Source organism: Pygoscelis adeliae, unplaced genomic scaffold, assembly GCF_000699105.1.
Source record: "Pygoscelis adeliae isolate BGI_AS28 unplaced genomic scaffold, ASM69910v1 Scaffold67, whole genome shotgun sequence".
Lineage (NCBI taxonomy): Eukaryota > Metazoa > Chordata > Aves > Sphenisciformes > Spheniscidae > Pygoscelis > Pygoscelis adeliae.
In genome coordinates, this window is record NW_008825271.1 from 7,055,368 (window position 1) to 7,077,616 (window position 22,249).

Sequence of the window (22,249 nt, forward strand, 5' to 3'; positions counted from 1 at the left end):
GGAAGCTGCAAATTATCTCAAGATCACTTCAAAGGTCTCATCAAGCAGAAGGTGATGCTAGGAGATGATTTAAAGGTGAAAATGAGAAGGTTTCCACCCCTCAAACCTTGGCCACTTTTCTGACGGCAGAGTCTGAGAGCTCAGATGTCTTCTTTACTCTGGGAACAGGATTTGTAACAAAAGAGATTTTTTTTTTTCTTCTAATCCTGATAAAGAAGATTATTGGGAAGCTATTAAAAATCCCTTATTGTGATACAGATGGATTTAAAAAAGTGTTAGATCTTTCCAATGAACACTAATAGAGTGCTCTGCTCTTGGTTGGATTACTCAGGTAAGGAGCTTCTTTAGGATTTAAGATTCAGAAAGCAGATCTGGAACTCATCAGATAATAAGCAGAGGAATACTCACTGCTGTGTTTCTTACTACTGATAAGATGATTTGGGTGTAAAAGTGTGTATGTGACGGCAGTTTGCTGACAAACAAGTGCATGAAGAAACGTTTCTGAGATATACTGGGTTTTGAGCAAAGGTAGTTTGAATTAGTGTAGTTTGAAAAAGGTTTTTATAAAAAAAAAAAAGGGGAGGGGGGAGGGGAGCAGAGAGCAAGTAATAAAGGCTGAGTGGGTTAAGTCAGTCTGCTGTCCATGTGGTTAAGAATATGATGCCCGAGGAAAGACACAGGAGCATTCAGCAGGCTGTAGAAGTTTGCCTTTGCTTTGCTGTTGCTTCACTGTTTGGCTAGGATTTTTAAAGTTCAGTTTAAATAGCCTGAATACCTGAAATATCCCTGTGTGAGAGTCACCTTTCCCTCTTGCCTTGTTTTATAAAAAACACGGGAGCACCAAATATGACAAGAAGGCATTAATTCCTGAAGACACGGGAAGCCTACTGGGAGCTCCCTGATCTGAGGGGATGGAATCTATTTTGCAAGATAAATGGGTCTAAAAAGAGAGGAGAAAAAGTACACTGTATACTGCAAAGTACACAGTCGGAAATGAAATTAATTATATGCTAAACAGTGCATCAAACACTCAGTACAGAGAAAGGAAGAGCCTCATGCTGATCAAAATAATGTTTTGGTATTTTCTATTAATTATACTTGTCAGTTGATGTGGTTCTTTTCAGCCAATTAGACTTAAAAATCTTCCCAAAGACTGTATGCTTCTTTAAAATCAGGGAAAAAAAAAATTATATCCATATATTTTATTACCGCTGTATTTCACTATTTTAATATTGTTAATTTTCCTACTGCAGTAATCACCCTGATATATCACATACAGACTTTTTATTTTTTAATTTTTGTTTAAGGCAATGATTTTTCTATGTGAGAGATTTAATCTTTCAAAGTCTTTCTTGCTCTGTGAAAATGATGTTCAGCTGATTGGATTATTAGATAGAAAATGGCATCATGTCATTGGCTGAATAAGGAGAGTGCCTGAAGTTTGATTAATTTGGCAATACGAAATGCAGCAGAAGGTGTTGTTAAGGGAGCTGGACAATGTGTAGCGTAGCTGAGCCTTGCAAACCTCCCGATCCTTGCAGGCATTGAGAAAGAGCTGTTGAAGTTAAAAAGTCAGAGGGAAATTTAGCCAGTACTAAAGTAAAATTAGCCAGTAAAATTAGTACGATAATGAATGCAAATATGAAAAATCACAGTTGTCTGTATTGGATGGCCAAGTATGCCAGCACCGGGAGACGAAGACATTGCTCTTCCCTTTACAATAGGAATCTCCTTAAAATTTTGACACAACTTGCTTTGTGAAAAGATCAAATCTTCTATAAGGTACATATGAAATTCAGTCGGGCCATACTCCAACTTTGCACAGGTTGGACAAAAGGAAGCAGATTTCATCTGGGGATTAGAACATAATTCTGAGAAACAATTACTTTGTTTAGCAGACAGCATCATGATTAAAAATTAATGCTCGCAAAAGTCAAAAACAATAAGCTGTTACCTTCTGGGTCAGTATTAGCCTTCCAGTCTTGGGGCTAGAGTATTTTTGAAATGCATCTCAGATATCTGATGATGTTTTATGCCTATCTGTAATGTGTTTAAAGTAGTTTTGATGCTGTCTGGACACCATGTTCTTTTTTTTTTTTTAAGCTAGCTGTGTGATTTTTTTTTAACTCTTGTAAATTCAGCTATGGACTAGCATAGGAGTATTTTCCAGCCTTCTATTTACGTTGGTTTTGGTATTTTTAGTCCTCAGATCATTACAGTTTCATTTTTACCATTGAATCATTAAAGTTATCCAGGCTCCTGTGTTGACATCTTGTTACCTCAACTGTCCTTTTTGGACATGACCTTTGTTGTACAACAATTGCATCCTGCAGGGGGTAATAATAACACGGAGACAAAAGACATTTAGCAAAAGGAGTGTATAAAAAAAAAAAAATTAAAAATACTGTTGTAATGGAAGCTGACTATTCTGTGTGCTGTAAGGCAATGGATAATAATGTCTGTCTAATATTTTGTTTAGAGAATGGCAGTGGTCTCTGCAATGTCCTGGGTCCTGTATTTGTGGATAAGTGCCTGTGCAATGCTGCTCTGTCAGGGGTCCCTCCATCACACTTTCCAGCAGCATCACCTGCACAGACCAGGTAGGACTGAGATCAGCTGTGGGATGCCATAAGATTGCAGGCTTTCTGCCCGTGCTTATGTCTGTCTTGATAAATGATTGAATAATCATAAAATCCACTTTATCATTTAACTTTTGAGTTGCTTGCCTTCATATTGCACAGCATCTTTTTTGGGTCGGTCTAACGTGTTGTGCTTTGCCAATCTGATATTGGAATATTCATCCTTTAATGTCATCTGCTAACAACTTCCCAACACAGGAATCCCATTTGGGATAACCATTTAGTTGCTCTGTCTCTTCCTCTGTCCTTATTTCTATCTCCCCTTCTCCCCATTTTGTTCAGTTCTGAAGTGGGTGTATAACTCTGAAAGATATTGTGACAGCACAAGTTTGGATAACTCTGCAGTATCTGACCCAAACTGAACATAAGTTTGTTACTTAAAATACTGGCACCAAATCTCACTCATAGTCACTAGTGTTTACTGGAGGCCAGGTGTTTGCCTTAGAGAGTTATTCTAAGGTTCTCAAGTTTACCTCTGAAAATTGATGGGGTTGCAGAAGTGCAGCCCAGAGGAGAATTTGGGACTGTCTTTCAATGGAGTTAATGCCTGTAAAGTCAGAATAAATCCCACAGGTTAGCGGTGGAGAATGCAGCTCACTTTGACTGTTGTGATCCACAGAGACTGCACATTAGTAGTTTTACTGTGTTTTTATTAATAGAAATGGATCATGTAACTTTTTCAACGGTTAATTGCGCTTTGAAGAATATGTGCCAGCTTAAAAATTGAGGAGTTGGCATATTCTAGCACAGTATTATCATCTGGTTAAAATTAGATCGGCCAAGAATGTTGCTTCACAAATTTGGATCCAAAAAAAGGTGGGAGAGGTTTTAAGAGCTTTGGAAATGAAAGATGGAAAATGTTAACTCAGTGATGAATCATTTAATAATGTGGCAACTAATACTTTAATGTTTTTTTAATCTAATGGCATACCTTCAAAGATGGATGGTATTGAACCGCAGGTCTTTAGCAACCTTAATGACTGAAAGTTTTCCCTAGTACTTTCCTTGTCCAAAAGTCACAGGTATTGGCATTGTCTTGCTTTCTTGTAATAAAATATGCATAGTATGAAGGAATAGACCTAAATCTTTGATAGACCAGCTCTCGGTAGCTGTGTTAGAGCATCTGATTAACTAATGGTGTTATGTTTACTAGCTGGCACTGGAAGTTTGAGAGTGTTTGAAATTTGAGTGGTGAGGTTCTTATTTGGGACTTGCAGAGAAATGAACAAAATACTTATTACAATGCAATTGTAAGTAATGCTGCCGGTTATTTGAGCCTGTCCCCCAGCGAAGGAAATGGGGAAAAACAGCCCAGCTAAACAGAAAGGTAAAAGGAAAATGTAATCTTGTTTTGTAAAATCAGTTGAAACAAGTGACATTATGAGAAAAAATGAGAGCTGGGCAGATTCAGAGCTCTGCAACATTTGCCTAAGCTTGAAAAATCACCTTTTGATGAAGCAAGAACAGCAAGACGCGGAATGCATACCAAGTGTTGGGGAAATGTGAAAAATGACAAAATCTTTCACTCAGACATGTGATACAGATAGAGTGAAGGTTTTACAGCTGCCTCATCACCTACTTAGAAACAGCCAAGCTTTCCCTCCTGCGAGCCTTTCTCAGGCAGCTTCTCTGCACCCTACATGAATAAGATTGATGGTGTTCTGATCCCAGGCAGCCAATTTCAGTCTCTCAAGAAATAATCCACTACATTGACAGATGAGTGGAATTTGACATGATGTTCACCTCTGATTCAGATTGTGCTGCACCTGGGAAGTACCAGCTAGCGAGCATCCTTTAGGGAAACTGTTAGATTTTGGACAATTTCTGCTGTCACAACAGAAAATCAAGACAGTGGGTTTTATAAGGCCATGAATTTGCGGTCTGCCAACTGAATGTGAAAGGTTGTGTATAAAAGGGAAGGAAATACGTTAACTAGCAAACTGAGTGATTTTAATGTATTCAACTGCAGTCCCTGAGCACACCCTATTTTTCATATTTATAATATTGGGAATGCGTCATTTACTTTTAGTTAGTCACTGTGTAAGTAAGATTAAAATGTTCAGCCAAATAAGTGAATAAAAAATGATGCAGATGAGCCAGTGCATAATTTCAGTAATTTAATATTTCATATATGAAATTTCAACTTATTGAATCATGGCAAATAGAGCTGTAATCAATAGCAAGCTCAGCATACATTTTCTTTCAGTTCGTGATCTTCCATAGATAATAAGATGCTCTAAAATAAGAGAATTTGAGCTGTTCAGCTCTATCGTGGGGCTACTTTGGTACAAGATAATTAAAAAGGCAGGTTCCACCCTGTTTTGTGCTTCTCATACTTGATGAATAGAAGAGTCTCACTGAGCACAGGAAGGTGCAGGTAAAAGATAAAATCCTCCTGGAGTGTATTTAGCATAATAAACTTGAACTGAACTCAGTGGATTAGCACAGTGAATATACTCATCTGTACTACTGCGGTTAATCCAGTTTTGAAACCCTGGAAATCAAGGGCAATATATGAAAAGGTTAATTTATCATCAGATTTCTGAGCTTGTTTGTGTTTTTTTCCTGAAACTTTTTTAAGCAAGCGTCTGAATGGGTTGAAATAGATTTCTACACACCGTGCAATCACAAAAGTTTAAAGCTTCCTTTCAGTGTAGTATAATTTTTCAGTTTTATAATTCAGTACTTCTTCATTCAGTTAGATGACTTAGCAGAAGGTATGAACCTGAAAACAAATGTGATAAACTGCTTTACATGACAGTATTTGTAATTGACTGTAGCTTTATTTTCTGTGAAATGTTGGCAGGCAGGCACAGATAGTAAGGGCATGGTAAATATTACTTGAATATAAGATGGATGATGCTGTATTATCTGTACCTGTTCATGAATTCTTTCTTGCCTCATTAACACAATAAAAAGTTTGAATGCTGCTGTTAAGTACAGTTAAGTATTGGTGGCTGTTCCTTGTGACCCTGATAGGTGAGGTGGGCAGGGTAGATTTTCAGGCTTTTCTTTGCTGGGATCTGGAGGAGACCTTTGGAGTAAGCTAGCTGAACACCCAGTATGAACATGCAGTATAATTCCCCTTGGGTAATACGCATGGCTTTCTGCAGGTTTGTTATGACTATATTTCATTTTCATGAAAATTATGTTAGGCAGAGGACGTGTGAAAGCATTCACAGGAAATAACTTTATGTGGAAACAAATCTCAATTTTTTTCAAGCATGTAACTTCTGTGTGATTTAGTAAGAAGCAGTGGTAATGAGAAGAATTCCACGTTGGCCATTTTAGGCTCCGAGATACACACAGTTGTAGAGTTGTTGAATTGGCCTGAGGAATAGAGTGGACGGGTTGTGATTTGCAGAGTTAGTTGAGTGCCTGTGAGAGTCCGTTGGTCATCTGATTGACAGGATTGGCCCCGCCCAGAGGTAGGAAGTAGATGCTGGCATTTGGCAAGACAGCAAGATACTAACAAAGCAAAGGGTTCAAGTTTAAAAGATAAAAATAACCACTCCCCCCTCAATCATGCAATTCTTAGTGAATTTTCTGGCTTTGTTCCACAAATGAGGGATGTTTTGCTCCTGGTGAGGACCATCAGCTAGTACTGAGTCGCAGTGGACAGCTCTGACCACGTGTTGCTTAAAAATACAGGGAAGTACATTGGATTCACCTGTAAGTTCACGCAAGATAATTAGGTGTGCGTTAAGGATGCTGGGTTAGTCTTGCATACAGTGTAAAGATGTGAGGCAGACACAAGTGGAAACATGTACCTACTGTAGCAATGCTGGCATTTGCAAATATGTTAATTAAAAATAGGCCTATTCAGAGGAAGAAATCATGGACTGAATCAAGGCTGGAATCGTATGTCTACTAAACATGAAGTGCCTTTTATTGTGACAGTAGTTAATGATGTGCTCATTAAAAATCATCTCAAGAAGTGATTCTCTATACTTCATATTACGAGGAGGAAAACCAGTCTCAAAGAAATTCTACACAAACTAACAAGCAATATCAACCTAAGGATGCTCTGAGCATGTTTCTCAGTAGACAGCATTTTGCAGAGACTTGAGTCTGTGGCTGTGAGCAGAAAATTTCTTAGTTCTGATCTTGGCCTTCCCACTGTTTTTTATAGCCTTGGGGAAACTGCATATTTTCACATTTCAAAAGGTCTGCTATTTTCATATGCCCCATATATGTGGCTATTCAGTTCAAAACAGACTGAGAAGAATCTTGGTCTGAATCTAATTCCTCAGGAAAGTGTAAATAAAATACGTGTCTCTAGTTTGCAGAGCAACTGAGATCTGGAAGATGAATTCAACAGGACTTTTGCTCTTGGTATTGATAGAAGCAAGTGTAGGACTAGGTAGTTAATATATAAATGTCTACAGTTTCTGTGATTAGCAAGAATTGTATTCCATTAATCATACTGTGTGAATGCCGATGGTTGCCTTCAGTACACAATATCCAAATTGCCATGCAACAACTTAGCCAATATCCAGTAGATCACGTCACGGACACGAAAGCTGACAACTGGTATTTCTTGCTGTGTTAAAATGAACAAATTTATAAGCTCCAAGGCCTGATTCAGATCTCATTTACACCAATAAATGCACAGGAGGCATCATACATATCCCGGTTTGTTCATGATCAGAAAAACCTGCTCACAACAAGCTATTCCAGTCACTCACTGGAAATCACCTCTCTTGTGATACCTTTCTGTTATATATCTCTGGCCCTCACAGTCTGTTCTTGAAAATGTGAAACTACCAGCTGCTAAGTAAAGAAATCCAGGTTGGAGGAACTTACTCTGTTCCTGGTCACATACAGAATATATCTGGATGTATGTGGACAAATGTATTTGTATGTATTTTGTGTAGGCAGAGAACCGATGTAATGAAATAAACACTTAAGGACGAGTGCAGCATGATAGCGATCAACTGCCTACTCTGCTAGTGTGATGCGCTTGTTTACAGCAGCAGACTTTATCAGAAGTATTGCACCCGGTGATTTTTATTTTTTTCTGAAAAATCAAATCTCCAAAAGAGAAACAACATGCATATAGGGTGTGTTTCCAGTTGGGGAGTTAGCTACGTTTTTTTTTTTCCTGGGGTCTGTAAGCTGTTACTTTAGTGGGCTCTTGTCTCTCAGGTCAAGGGGAAAGTGTAGGTAGGCATTGCCAAGGAGCAACCAGCAGGCAATGGAGGGTCAAAGGCAAGAGGACACCACCTTCACCAGAGAAGGGTGCGTAGCTGCGAGGCTCACAGCTCGATTGCAGGTGGAGGAAAGCTGTCACCAGTCATGCTGCTGAACGTGATGCCTTGTTACTTCTGATCGAGGGAGATGAAGCAACCTGGGGGGGAGCAGGTGTTGCAGCTCAACGGACTGTGAACAACAGTACGGCCAAGGTGCGTGGTGGGGCACTGAGCAGACCGCTGTGCCCGGCACACCTCTGCAGGAGCTGCTGGAAGCGTGGCTGTGTTCCCTGCAATCGCTCCTGCCACATACCTTGTGCAAAAGAGCAACGGCCAGGCGCTAACAGTGGTACTTTGAAACGAAGGAAATGCCTCTTGCACGTGTGCTTTGTACTGCCATTGCTCTGTGCTCTGGTTTGGTCTCCCCTGCGCTCTCCTTCCTCCCGGCTGTGCTCCTATCCCCAGCCCATGCCACTTCAGCTCTCCTTCAGGCCCCTCTGCAGGCAGCCACACAGGCAGGAGCAAAGCAAGTCCTTCTTTGTGTGGCAGAAGCTGCTCTGGGGAAACAGGGACCACAAAGCGCCTCTTGCTGCGATGGCCCCGGCAGGCATCTTCCCTTCCCACGCCCGGGTGCTGAGCCTCCATCTCCAAGTGCAGCCTTGGGGCCTTGGTGAGTCATGAAGGGACCATTCAGTGCACTGCACTATTTGTAGCTCGCTGTCATGGTATTAAAGACTGTGAGAATTCATACTATAGTGGTTAAGTCCCAAGGAAAATTTGGCACCTACAAATATAAACCCCAAAGGCAAACTACATTGCTCTGCGCTGAAGTATTTCTGCTGATAACATCAGAAACCTGCCTTTAATGATTAGCCTACTTTAGTCCAAGGCTCATTTATATTTTAAAAGGCAATATCCAAGTGCATTTCCTCATAAGATAGATGTGTTTTCTCCCATTAAGTTTCATATTGTTTTATCCTATCCCGCATTTAATCTCTGTATTTCCTTTTGAATGTTTTCTTTTCCACTCTGCTGTGAAATCAACCTTTGCTGTGAGCAAGATTTATTTTCCTGATGGGATTCAGCATTTTTGCTATTTCCAGATGCTCTGTACAGAACAGTTCTCTCTAGCTAACATTTTTTTTTTGCATGGGAGCGGTGCTGGAGATTTCTTTTCATTGTGCTCTAGGCAGGGACCACGAGGACTGCAGCACAGTTGGACTCTTGATTTATGAGACTCAGTCAATGATGCCCAATGGGGAACTGGGGGTGTAAATTAAGCTGAATGAAGTTACAAAGCCCCATGTATGTATCTGTGACTCATATTTCTATGCTCAATTTAGAAGACTGTTATCTGACATCTCTCTTGACTACTGTATTCCTTTCAGAACAAGAGCTTTCCTCTTTTCCTTCACAGTGGGTGAAGAAACCAGTCGTGCCCTTCTTGAACGGTCACTTCAGTGACAGCAGGTGCAGGATCACTGTTGCTATCATATGATAAACAATAATTATGTCGTAGTACTCCACTATAATCCTTATTTCTCTTTGGGAGAATAGCTTTGCTTGGGAACTGAATTGGTGGCAGGAATGGAGGACCTTTCTAGTTTTTTTGGATGATGCGAAAGAGATTCCCTGAGAACCACCAAGTGAAGTGGAACACATGGACAGTCTGTTAGCCGAGATGGCTGAATTCCCTTCTACCAGGGTGCTCTCATTGTGGTGCCTTGTCTTTGAGCTACAAGTATTCTGTGAGTAGTCTGATCTACACTAGCAGGTCCCACCATCACATGTGCTGGGCACTTTTTAAAATTGTGCATAATTTTAACTGTGAAGTTTTACTTGTATATCATGCACCTTACCCCTCACTAAATGAATAGGCAATCAAAAAGCAGCTTAAATGGTGATCCCTGTCTCTTGGTTATTAGGAGAGCTTCTGGTTCAGATCAAAATATGCATTTAATCCGTCCTTATGCATGATCCAAAGCTCTATTGGATTAATTTTCTTTTCTGTAGATGACAAATCTGAATCAAGAGCCTTCATTGTGAATCTACTAAAAACAATGAGAAAAAAATCACTTCTGTAGTTAACTTATGTGCAAGTGGAAGTTATATTGATGGAGAACTTGATCAGAAATCTCCTATGAACATACATGTCAGTTTATTGGAAAGTGGGGAACTTGATACTGTAATTTCCTATGTTGTAAATAATGTCAGCAGCCAACAGGCTCTATAGATCAGCCTGAGCGCAGGCAAGAGCCTCAGGATCTTAACTGCACACACTCTGATAAAACTTTATTACTTTTTTTTATTGTCCTCATTAATGCTCTTCAAAATGCCGTTAAATATTTCTGGCAAGCAAAGCTTCAGTGTAATTTTACTGTTTTGTTAAGGATTTATTAATTATAATCTTTTCTTGCAGAGTCTATTTATATTTGATCATGACATTAATTGGTTGCCAAAACAAACTAGAGTTAATTGTGTTTAATTAAGTGGTTGGGAGCAAGCAAGGGTAGTTTATTTGGAAAATCGGTTTCATTGATTTATATGTTTATTTTTTAAAAGAACATGAATAAATGAAGGGAACCTATTGTTTAGCACCTTTTTCCCTACATGCTGCCCAGGAATCATCAATAACAGTTCTGACTTTGAACAGATTCAAGGGTGGAAAAGTATCTGTATTATGTACATTTGTCTATACAAACCTGTTAAGAAGTAAATGTTCACATCCTGAATCATTCTGGATTTAAATAAAACCTAAAACCAAGCAGAAATGAGATCAAGTAACATTGAAACTAACAATAAGGTAGCGTTCAGAACAATGCATTTTGAAAAATGCATTTCAGAGAAAAACTTAGCTTCATTTCAGATTTGGCTAAAGGTGCTTTGGATAAGGAAGGCATGGTAAAATACACTAAAATATGACCAGAGAAATATTTTCTATAATAATATTAATACAATATATCGTTATATTGTATTTCCATGATATAATAATTTGTTTTCTATCATGCATTTCAAAATCAGCTAATTTTACAGTTCAGAAGCTTTTGAAGACCAGCCTATTTCATGTTTTAATGTAAAATCAGAACTGAGTGGAGAATTCTGAGGACTTAATAGTTTTTTTTTTTGAGGAATCAGTTTCCTAAGTTGAAACTAATTTAAAAAAAAAATAGTAGTTTGATATCTTTGTGCGTTCCTTGTTTCTGTCTTAGTATTCCTCATGGGGGGGGCCAGAAATTACCTGCATAAGGTTTCTGTTATCCCAGCAGCTACCTAAAACAAGTCATCATCCTGATCAATGAATAAATCCTGCCTGGAAGCATATATTCAGATATGCCAGCAGCTGCCTCTCTCCCAAAAGAAATCAAGACCTCACAGACTTCAAATCCAATACCAATGCAAACACGAGGAAGGTCTTGTGTGTCCTTCTGGGTGGTACCAGCTCTTGTTTTGATTTGCAGCAACACTGAACTTAAAGGAGGTCTACTGTTTCTGGAAGTTGCCTTCTTCCCCCAAATCAATCTTCTCTGCTGTTTTAATAAAAGATATTTTCCTTATCTAAAAATCTTGGTTAAATCCATAAGCTATCAGGGCTACGCTAACACTGTTTGCTGTGAATATCATTAACTCATGAAGTTCCTCTTCTTGGTTACTTGCATGGGATGCTTTCAAATTTGGGTGGTCAGTCAGCCAGAAGTCGCTATTGTGCGTTAAAACAAAAACTCAAGAGATGAGTTGAAGATATCAAAGGTGTTTGAGTTTGTAATTGGTTTCAGTGTGCCAGGGCAGGATCTGATAGAGAATGATTGTGTCTAAGCCAGCTCCCACATCTGTAGTATAATTATTTCTGTAGTAATACTGTATTTTTGTCAGGCTTTAAAATGCAGCTTTCTTTTTTCCCCAGGTAATTAGAAACTGTCTTTCCATGGCTGAGACCTCAGTGCTTTCTCCATAAGTCAGCTGCCTGGGTGGTGTTTATCTTAACCTTGTTTTGAGTTTCTCCAAAAAATAGATGACTTCTTTAGTTCTAATTTACTTTCTCTTGGTATTTCTATTATCTCTTTCTAGTTGGCAGGCAAGGAAATCAGATGTGCATCAAATGAAACCATTTGTCGTGGATTAGTGCATGCAAATGCCTTGGTGACAACAATAGACAAAAGCCAGCAAGTGTCTGAATGCTAACTTTGGAAGAGAAAATTAACGAGGCCAAAACACCGGTCACAGCAGTCCCTAAGTGAGATTATTCAATGCCTAAGAGCAAGGCGGCACTCTTACTGAAGTCTTAAGACATTAGGGTAATGCACAATGACCCTGCTAAGTGGAGAAGTGTCCGTGGGACCTCCTGGCTTTCCCAGAGCTACTCAATGGCAGGACCTTCCCTCTGCCTATTAAAACCCATCTGCACCCACAGCAGAGGAGAGGGATGGGACGGGACTCACAGGTAGGCAAAACTAGAGAAGACCTTTAGTGGTATTCCAGCGTGCATACCCTAGTTTGTCACAGCGCACTGGGAGTCAGAAAGGCTGCCAGGCAGGATACTTAAGTGAATCGCGTTACCACACTTGGTTGGAAATGTTTTGCATTTCTCTTTTCCCCCGAGGACAGAATTGGTAATTGTTTAATGCTGATCTCCTACTGTTGATAACACACTGGCTTGGATGAGTTGACAGCAGTTATTAGATATTTATCTCATGCTTGTGATTGTTACTCCAGTTTCTTTATGAGCCTAGTTGGAGTCTCTTGAGTCCTAAAAGATAAATGTGGGCTCTGCCGAGTTCCCCACTTGAAGGATGGTGTGAGGAAGAGCTGAGACAGTTGTGGGAAGGGAATTTTGAGATGCCCTGACTGGGAGCAGGCTGCGGACAACGAGCATCGTGTGCACATTTGCACGTTGTCACCCTTAGGAGAGCGCCAGACACAGTCTGTAGTTTAGTGAAAGGACCACAATGTAGCCAGATTACCTGCTGTCTTCTCTAGGTTTTCACTCCGTTTCAGTCTTCCCCTCCCCCTCCCCTTCTTCTATTTCTAAATGTCTCCCTTCCTTTAAATCAGTTTCCTTTATTTTCTTTTAAATCTTTCTTTATGTAAGCTCTTATGGCTCTCACTTTTAGAAAAGGCTCTCTGAACCTCCTCCTTTTAAACTCAACGCGCCTTGATATGGTGTTTGAGCAACAAAGTGCCACTTGATTTCATCCCAATTAGAACACCACCCACATTTTAATGAAATAAATAGCTTCAAACATTGCTATTTAGAAAGAATCCAAATGGAATTATTTGATCAAAAGATTTGAAATGCTAAAATATATTTCTCACTTTCTGATATTGACACCATATTTTAAGTGTTTTCTAACAAAAACTGGATAAAATATAATTTATAACATTTTTTCAGCCATAGGAAAAATTATTTTTGTTGATCGGAATTTTCCAATGGGAAAAACTTCACAGGCACTTTGTGCCTGTCTCTGCAGCAGACTGTATGCAAGGCAATATACTACCATAGTGGTTTCTAGTTTTTTTGTCCCCCCCCCTCTGCCCTTATGCTTTGATTTTTTGTATTTGTACTGGAACCAGATCTTCATCCTTTATACCCCTGAAGTTTCTCCCAGTTTTGATGCTGTAGCGTAGTCAAGACACCTTGTGGAGCGTTACCACAGACATAAGCATGTTGGTCAGATCGGGTGGTGCAAGTCTCTGGAAAGCAAACTCGTGACTGAGCAGGACCAGTTCTGAAAAATGAACAAGTACTGGTGATAAAAATAGGTGCAAATTAAAGGGAAAGGGATTTCTGCTTTCAGTGTGAATCATTTGATGGTTTCCCCTAGTAAAACAGTTCCTTGACTTTTTAGATTGTATTTGAATTGGCTTTGAGCTGCCTGTTGCTGCACAGTGTTTTATGATGATGTGCCTTCTACGAGCAGTGTCGTATCAAGCGGTTCTTTTGTACCAGTCATATTCCTCTGAGGTTCAGGCTACGCAAGTCCCCCCTAAAGCCTGTTCTCATGTAAATTGAATTATTTGCTTATGTTCTTGTTTGTTTGTTTGTTTTCTAGTCTATCAAAGGAAAAGGTGTAATCTATAGTGTCTAGAGATGGAAACAAACTACAAAGTAGTATCACATTTATACTGAAGTCCTTCTGATGAGGATTGTATCTCTAGTATGCTGCTCCCTACATCTGAGGGGCTGTGCTCTTTAACAGGTGAGAAGAGATTATCCCTTAGTCCTGACAGAATCTATGAATCAAAGTCTGTTAAGGGAAAGTCATACAGAGTTTAAAATGCAAACCTGCTTTTAAATGTAACTATAGCAAAATAATTTCCTCTGTATAATACATGTGCATTGTATGAATTAGTACCTAAAATTTCAGAGGTCCTACTGTAAGCTGTGTCCTGTCTGCTTTTAAAGAAGTGTTTTAATGTCTAGATTTCACATAGGAACCAAGCAAAGATACGAAAAAAACTCAAACATGCCTTTGGCAGGCGGGATTATTCCATATTCCAATAGCACATACAGATCTCAGAACATCAATATTTGCTATAAAGAGAGCATAGTTTTACAGGACACCCAACCAACACCTGCCTTTCTGTTTGGTTCTTTTCTTTCCCTTTATGCCCAACCAAAGGACAGTCGATCCCCCTGTGTAGTGTGTACACAGCATCCAGCGGTGGAATAGATCAGCTGAGGAAACAGAGAGATCTCCATCATGAGCATACTTAGAGCAGCTGAGATGCAAATAAGTGAGGTTTTGTTATTCTGTTCCTCACGTAGCCTCTGTAAGTGAGGCTGGTGGCTGCCAGACACTGTCCTCCCAGCTGGTACCCAGAGCAGGCGTCCCATCCCTAGTGCTCTGTCCTTGGCATGGCTTGGCGTGCAAGTACAAGCGTTGCTGTGAGCTGAGTGATGGATCATGGAGGCTCTCGGCTTCCTCTTTTCATGAAATCAAGTGCTTTACTGTAAGCCAACTTCACACTGGCTTAAACTTTCATGGTGGTTAAGCTATAATCTATCAGACTGCCCCAGCTGTGAGGGGTAAAGAGCCTTCACGTTCACTTACTGTTACTCAATCGACAAACAAGTTGTACCATTGTAGTGAATTTTCCCCCTGTGTCCATGCTCTCAGCTGAACCACAGGCTCAGCGCATGCAGGAAGGCAGTGTGGCGTTTGCTTCAAAAGTAGAACTTCCCACTTTTTACTTAATTTCTTCCTTTAAGAGATGAGAAGGTTGGGCTTGTCTTTGGACAAAAAGGCTTCTGCTTTAAGCGTGTTTCTTACTTGAAGGCTACGCTTCCCACCAGAGTTTTGTGCGATGCTTCCAATCTTTCACAGGCAGTGTAACACTGATTCTGCATAACTCAAAGAGCATATTTTTTGTAACGTGTCTGACTTGCAAATCTTGTTAACTGCACGCTGTTATCTCAATACACTTGCGGGCCAGCTACAGCAGCATAAAAACTTGTGGCAAGATAAATCATGTCAACTTTTTTTAATAGGGAAAAATAATTCAGACTATTTCATCTTCTACAATTGGAAAAAACTTAATCTCTTGATTGCTCCTGAAGACACAGATTGCTCTGGGGAAAGACCTATAAGATCAGTCCCAAAAGAGGACCGTGCTCTGGGGGGTCCTAGATGGAAAATCATCTGTGAACAATGTCTTGTTTGGTCTAGCCAAAGGTGGGGGGGAACTTGGTAGGGCTAGGATGCTGTTAGGGTCCTGCATGACCTTCCCCACTAATGGCCTTTTTTTGGCTGCTCCTGTTGAGTTTTGAGCCAACTGCAGAAGTTTTGCTTCTCGCTCACCAGAACCTAGAAAACCTCCAAGCTGGGGAAAGGGCTTCTCCATTATTTACCTTTGCTTTGGCAACACAGAAGCCCAGGGGTTATATAGCTGTTTACCAGTATTGTTATGTTTCCTGGCAGGACTTCATGCTGTCATAGAGGCACAGCAGGACTCCTGTGCCACAGTTCATATCGGGGCCACCTGGTTGGACTGGGGAGTCCTGGCAAGGGATCCTCTTCCACAGGATCCTTTTCCCCTCACGCAATGAAAAGGCGACTGAGCTTCAGCTGATGTCCACTGCCTGGCTTGCAGAGGGTATCTGGAGGCTCTTGTTAGGCTTTGAGAATGAAACTAGGACTTGATTCCATCTGTATTGCTGAATTAATGTAAAAATTGCTCATTTTAACCTCTTGTGGTTATAAGCTTTTATGTTCTTGAGGAATTGCAGCAAATTTTCTTTTCTATTGTGACAATTGTCTTCCTTCAGCCTACAAAAATAAACAAACAAGGTAACACTGCATTTTGCAAAGCACTGTTTCTTTTGTTGTGTAAATAATATGTAAATAATGGATTTTTTTTTTGACAGCCAAAGCAAGATATCAAGTGTTGGTTCGGTGCAGTATTAACACTTTGAAATTAGTTTAGAACAATTTGACTGTTTTTCTTACTAACTGGAAAAGAAAAAAGAAAACAAAACCTGAAACAATGTGTTGTATTTCTAAAGACTGAAAGAAAAGCAAGGAAAAGGCCAGATTAAATTAATAAAAAAAAGTTTAGAGAAGGTACTGCTTCTTTCCTTGAATAGATTTAAATCAGAGTATCCCTAATCAGAAGCTATGTTCTGCTGTAGGGGTTAACCCTTCATCTTTCTCCCAAAAATAGAGCTGCGGTGTTAAGATATTGCTGGTAGGGAGAGTAACTTCCAGTACCTCTTGAGTTTTCCACTTTGAATAAATAATTAGGTAATCAGGAGAGCAGAGATGGGACATCAGGATTTTTCTCACTTGCAAGAGAGCAAAAAAAGCCGGTCCATTGCTCACAGTCTCCATGGCTAATGTAGTGTTTTATTCGAGGTTGAATGGGCTTTTGAGACAGGCTCTACCCCTGCCAAAAAGTGAAGAGATGGAAGAGGCAGTGCTAAACTCACTGCTGCTAAAACTGAGCGCACAGCTCTGCTCCGAGCTGGTGGGGGCTCTCGGATGGTGGTGGCAGACGCTAGTCATTGAGAATTAAATGCATTTGAAAAGGAGGCTTTAACAAACAAAGGACGGGTATTTTAAAAATACCTTGTTGCAAAGTTTAACCTCTGGGAAGGGCATACTTTGGATGGTTTTGCTTTGCTTTCAAATAGAAGAAAGCTGAACAGCTGCCAGCTGACTCTGTGTGGTGCAGGAGGAATAGTTTCTGCTGCGGTATTTGAACGTAAGGCTTGAACTGTGGCTTCTCTCTCTCTGCTTGCATTTTGGAGGAGGCCGAGGCTGCACCCCAGCCACAGCAGAGCACTACTCGTGGCCTCTGTTCATCCGTTCGGAAAGAAGCAGGAGCCCACAGGGAGGGAAAGCAAAGCCTTGACAAACTGATGGTTGTCTGCGGTGCTACTGAAGTGCTTTGCTGACTTCTCAGTCATCTCAAGACCTTTGCTAATTTAATGAGCCAATTTCATTCATCAAGGTGACAGTTATCCGTGTCAGAGACTAATACTCCTTCTCCTGTAATATACATCTGTAGCAGTTATTTTGCTGTCCTTGAAGAAACACAGACTGGAATATCACTTTATTTTGAGAGATTCTTCTAGGTTTTTTTTACCTGAGGCTTAGTATTGGAAATGTGTTTTCTTTATCTAAGTGCTTTTGTCATTTTAATGTAAACTCAACTCTGCTTTGCAAAGCACCACTGTTCTCCTCTTCCGGAGAAAATGTGATGGTCTATCAGCAGTGAGGCTCTCTCTGTGCTCTCTAATATTAATCACTGAATCCAGCAGTTATTTAAACTGTATCTACTTGTGCCTTTTTCGTGACAAGTTCTTGGGAGGGTGGGGGGGCATTGTGGTGGGATTCGTAAAGATTTAAGAAAAAATACTTACAGTAAAAGAAGTTAGGAATTATGTGTCAGAGGAGACCTTTAGTAAAATATATAGACTTGTCAAAAAAAAAAAAATCTTCTGGTAGAAACACACCAGTTTTAGCAGGATCCAAGTTTTGGTAAAATGGAACGAAAGAGGTAGAGATCTTATCAACAGTATGATCAGTGGTGTGGTGGTTTGGGCATTTCCCTGGAAGCGGATTCAGATGAAGGACTTGAATCTCAGTCTTTCACCGGGCTGTCGAGTTTGTCTGAATTTTCCGTTTCCTGGGGAGAAAGTCTGATTCAACCAGTGAGCCGCTCGTTCAGCACGGAGGGAGCTGACGGCATGGCCTGGCAGCAGCACAGCGTAAAGACCAAGGATCGTGCTTCAGCAGCACAAAGCACAAACCTCTTTTCATTTCTTGTGATTTTTGTAAAAGTACCAGCCTAGTTCTGTGTGATGTTTTTCCATGTTGTTAGCCAGCTCAGTGGATGATCTGTAGCTGTCAAATCTTGCAAAGCCCCAACTTTCTGCCAGCGGAAATAGAACAGGGTGTAAACCACTTAAGATTGGTTTTGATGGCCCTTCACGTGGAATAGAAAATGTAGATTCATTTCATAGCTGACAAAGAGCTGATTATTTATGTTTCTTAGAAAACAACTAAGAATGTCTAAGAATCTTTTTTTTACCGTTATGGATGACTTGTATTTTCCCATCGTTCTTTTTTGAATCATGACAAACTGAGATTAAACAACAAACAGCCCCTGAGATCTGTCATTTTTTTTCCCAATGATTTACGTGGGATGGTACCATAAATTATGGAGGCAGCTACCGGATACTGTGCCTGAACAAGTACTTTATTTGTGATGTAGTTTTGAGAAACCTCCCGTGAATTGTATCTGCGGAGGATAATGGTGCCATCCCATAAAAAAGCTGCTTAGCGTTTTCAGGACACTAAGCCATGAGGCAAAGGTGCTAATTTTTTATTTATTTTTAACATAAACCCATGAGTATTTATGCTGGATTATATCACTGTCTGCCTATCTCTTTTCTCATCGCTTTTACCATGTCATTTAAATGTCAAAAGAACAAAAATCCACCTCTTGTAGCAGGAAAAGGATGAAGATTTTCCATCTTGCTCTGGTGCTCTGAATACTTTGACATCTGTAATATAACTATTTCTCAGTAAATAATTCACCCAGTTTTGGACACCTTCTTTTGTCTGAAGCATCTCCCTCTTCTGTAATGGGAAGTTTTGGAAAGATGCTATAAGAAAAGGAGGCTTAATTTTGTTCTGCTGCAAAGCCTCCTTATTTATGGCTGCTATTATTTTATATATTTCCTTTCATTGAGGAGGATGGAGGAAGGTGGCAATGTATCATGTCCCAAAATGAGAATGTGTGGATATGCATATGGCCAGACACGTCTAACCTTTTTGTTCTCAGTGGTGCAGGCATATTCACATACAAGCCCCTATATGTCACCTCATCTTGTAGTGCTGAGAGCCATTTTTATTGTACAGAGCTGGATTCTGTACTCACTTTCTTCACAGAACATTGTCTTTTGCTCTTCCCTTATTTCTTGTCTTCTCAAAATAGTCCATCGTGGGGATGTTCAAAGCAGCAAGGTCTTAGTCACTCTCATGGATAACTAAGTGCTAAATGTCTCCCATCAGCTGACCAGGTCTTGCAGTCAGTTATTCAAATAGTCGCAAGGGTTTGGGGTTTGGCTGTATTTCTGCTGGGTCTTGATGAAGACTGAAATGTTTTGAGTTTTGCTATTGCTGAGATCATCTTTCTTCATTGTGCAAGTGCCAGTCTGGAACGAGATGCTTCCCCCAGGACCATGCCTTGTCACAGGCCAAAGTAGTAGCGGGAATAGCATTGTAAGGGGCAGCAGAAAATCCCTACGTTGCATTGCCCAAGGGAAATGAATGTTGCTGCCTTCTTCAGACCTTTTTTTTTTTTTTCCTCACAGAGGGAATTTCTGCAGCTTCCCTAATAGCAGTAAAGACATCTGTTTGCAGCTGCAGAAGCAAGAAGTGTCAATAGCCGCCCTGGCCAGGGCAGCAGCAGCAATGTCGCTGCAATGCAGGAAGCTCAGCACACACTAATTTTCCGTGTTTCTTGTCCGTGCGGCCCCCAGGCCAGTCTAGCTTTGTCTGTCCTCAGGGCACAGCACTGTCAGGCTTGTACGTGTCTCCTGCCACCGCAAGGCAAAGCCCCAGCTGACCTGGGGGAAGAGAAGGTGCCATCGCAGGCACAGGGCTTCTGTCATTCTCTTCAGTTTATATGCACTCGTGATTTGCTTTTTGTCTTCCTGTCAGTGAAAACCTTCACAAGTATCACTCCATGGATTGGAAATACTTATCAAATTCCCTGCTTTTTCATTATTTGTTTTATCTGCCTACCCCCACCCCTCAAAAAAAGAAGATACCCCCTTGTAATATTTTTTTTTTTTACTTTTACCTTCTATGCTCTGGTGGCCACAGTTAGGCAGACTCAGTGCTTACAAGGATTGTGTTTTCTAAATGAAGTACTTAAAATCATAAAGGATAAATGTATGAAACCTGGGAACAATATCAATTATCCTGCCTTTCTTCTCTAGAAACATTTTTGTTATTACATTGTGAATTATGATTCCTGTAACAAATTCTAAAGTGTATATATATCGACTCAAATGCAGAAAATGCCCAAAGTGTCATTAAGTTGGCCATGACTGTTTCTGTCAATATTTCATATTTGAGTAAGTGCAATTCATGCTGTAAGCTAAGCCATGGTAAATTGGTGGAAGGTAGTGCTTGTATGTGTACACATCCATACCCTTACTGTAAGCCAACTCATTTCCTGCTTTACATTCCCCACATTCATACGGATTTCTTTCACGGGGGTTTCAGGCACTGTACGCTTCTGTATGTGTGGTAAGATTCAGAAGCTTCAAATCCATAAAATCAACCACTTGGTGATCTCCTGGTAAATAACACCCGAGAGTTTATAGTTTGTTCAGCTTGGTGATAGATCATAATTTGCATTTCCAGCCGTTTGCCAGCCTGGCGGGCAGAGGGGTAACTGTCCTCCTCTTCGGGAGCCTCCAGCCTGGCAGCACCCGTGTCTTATGCTCGGAGCCCAGCAGCAAGGGGATGCTTATGACCTCCCTGGGGAGGGGAGGGACCGGTGCCTCACTGCTCTGGCAGCTCCCGTGGCTGCCTGGCTGCCCTGTGTGGCAGCTGCCTCTTGAGATGGGTATAAAGATCTGGTAGTTAGCAGTGAGTGGGGATTTGGGGTAGTAACAGGTCTTCTTTACAATAAGCTTCCCAAACGTTTTGGTTTCATCACACTTCTTCTGGCAGTGATAGATATATTAATTAGCATTTTTATCGCATAATAGTCTGTAGCCCTAAAATGTCAAATTGTGAGCACTTTTGTAGATTAAGTTTAACTGTTAGTGCTTTTCCAGGAATTGTATCTAGATATGTATTATTTCTTTATTGGCAATATTAAATCATCATAGTTGGAGAGCTATACATCTGTTCTTTATCCATTTTTCCCCTGCCACCAGAAACATGCAGACATCCCAGCATCTCACCCAGCTGTCAGTATTTGAAGATGTTTTCTCTTTTTAAGTCTCTTATATAGTTATATAATAGGGAGGAGTGGAGGATATAAAGGTTTCATCAGCGTGCCTTTCTGTAACTTAATTTGTATTTATTATTTTTTCAAGGAGGGAAACTTCCACGCCTATGAGGAGAAAAAGAGGTAGACTATGAAACATGGTTCTTAATGGCAGCAATGAAAGTGTTCCATGATTTGGGATGTCAGAGCAAGTCTGCTGGGAAATGGATTAGTAGGCCAGGAAGAGGGTATTGTGATCAAAGTGCATAGTAAATTAATTTACCTCACACTCCTGCAATTTATCACATAGATATCACCTCTACACATGAAAAGATACATGAGTATGGATGCAATATTGCTCTAGTGCTTATATCTTATTCCAGAAGTTAAATAATTTAACACTCCTGCTTTAACCTTACTGAAATATTAAACCCCTGCAATCCCTTAGATTTGCTTTTGTTACAACCGTAACATTACATTCTCGTGTCATTACGACACCGGTTCGTAATTGCAGCCCAGACAGGTCTTTGGCCATTTGAATAGAAAGCAAAACTGGTTTTGACTGGTAAATGCTAAGCAATTTCATCATGAACAAGGACATGCATTATAAAGAAGGAGGAATTACAGATTCACTGACATCAGGAGCCCTTTTAAAAAGAACTTTTTCATTTGCTCACCCTTGCAACTTTTGGCTTGCAGTCATTTCCCATCTATATAGCAGTTCTGAGGGATGTTTCAAGTTGTGGTAGTTACGCTTCACAATTAGACTTGGTTGGTAAACAGTTCATTAAAAATATCTACTTCAAAGCAAGATGAAACAAGTCTTTCAGAGGTTTTGGTGGAGAATGGAACAAAATAAAGATCCATCTATTGTTGAAGGGCCTCTAGGCTGGGTGGTGGTGGTGCGATGAAGTTGAGCATGGGAAATGCACAGTTATGTCCTGGCCTGAATTATAGGGGTTGAGA

At 40.3% G+C, this 22,249-nt stretch overlaps 1 protein-coding gene across 1 annotated transcript in view; it reads left to right on the forward strand.

Annotated features, from left to right (window-relative positions):
- The first annotated feature begins 319 nt into the window (after window positions 1–319).
- The window catches only part of FAM19A1 (family with sequence similarity 19 (chemokine (C-C motif)-like), member A1), a 234,835-nt gene continuing 212,905 nt past the window's right edge, over window positions 320–22,249 (forward strand). Inside the window, exons 1-2 of the mRNA XM_009329809.1 lie at window positions 320–331; window positions 2,480–2,600. Coding sequence (XP_009328084.1) covers window positions 2,483–2,600 — 118 coding nt within the window. The 5' untranslated portion in view covers window positions 320–331; window positions 2,480–2,482. The remainder of the gene's footprint in view (window positions 332–2,479; window positions 2,601–22,249) is intronic.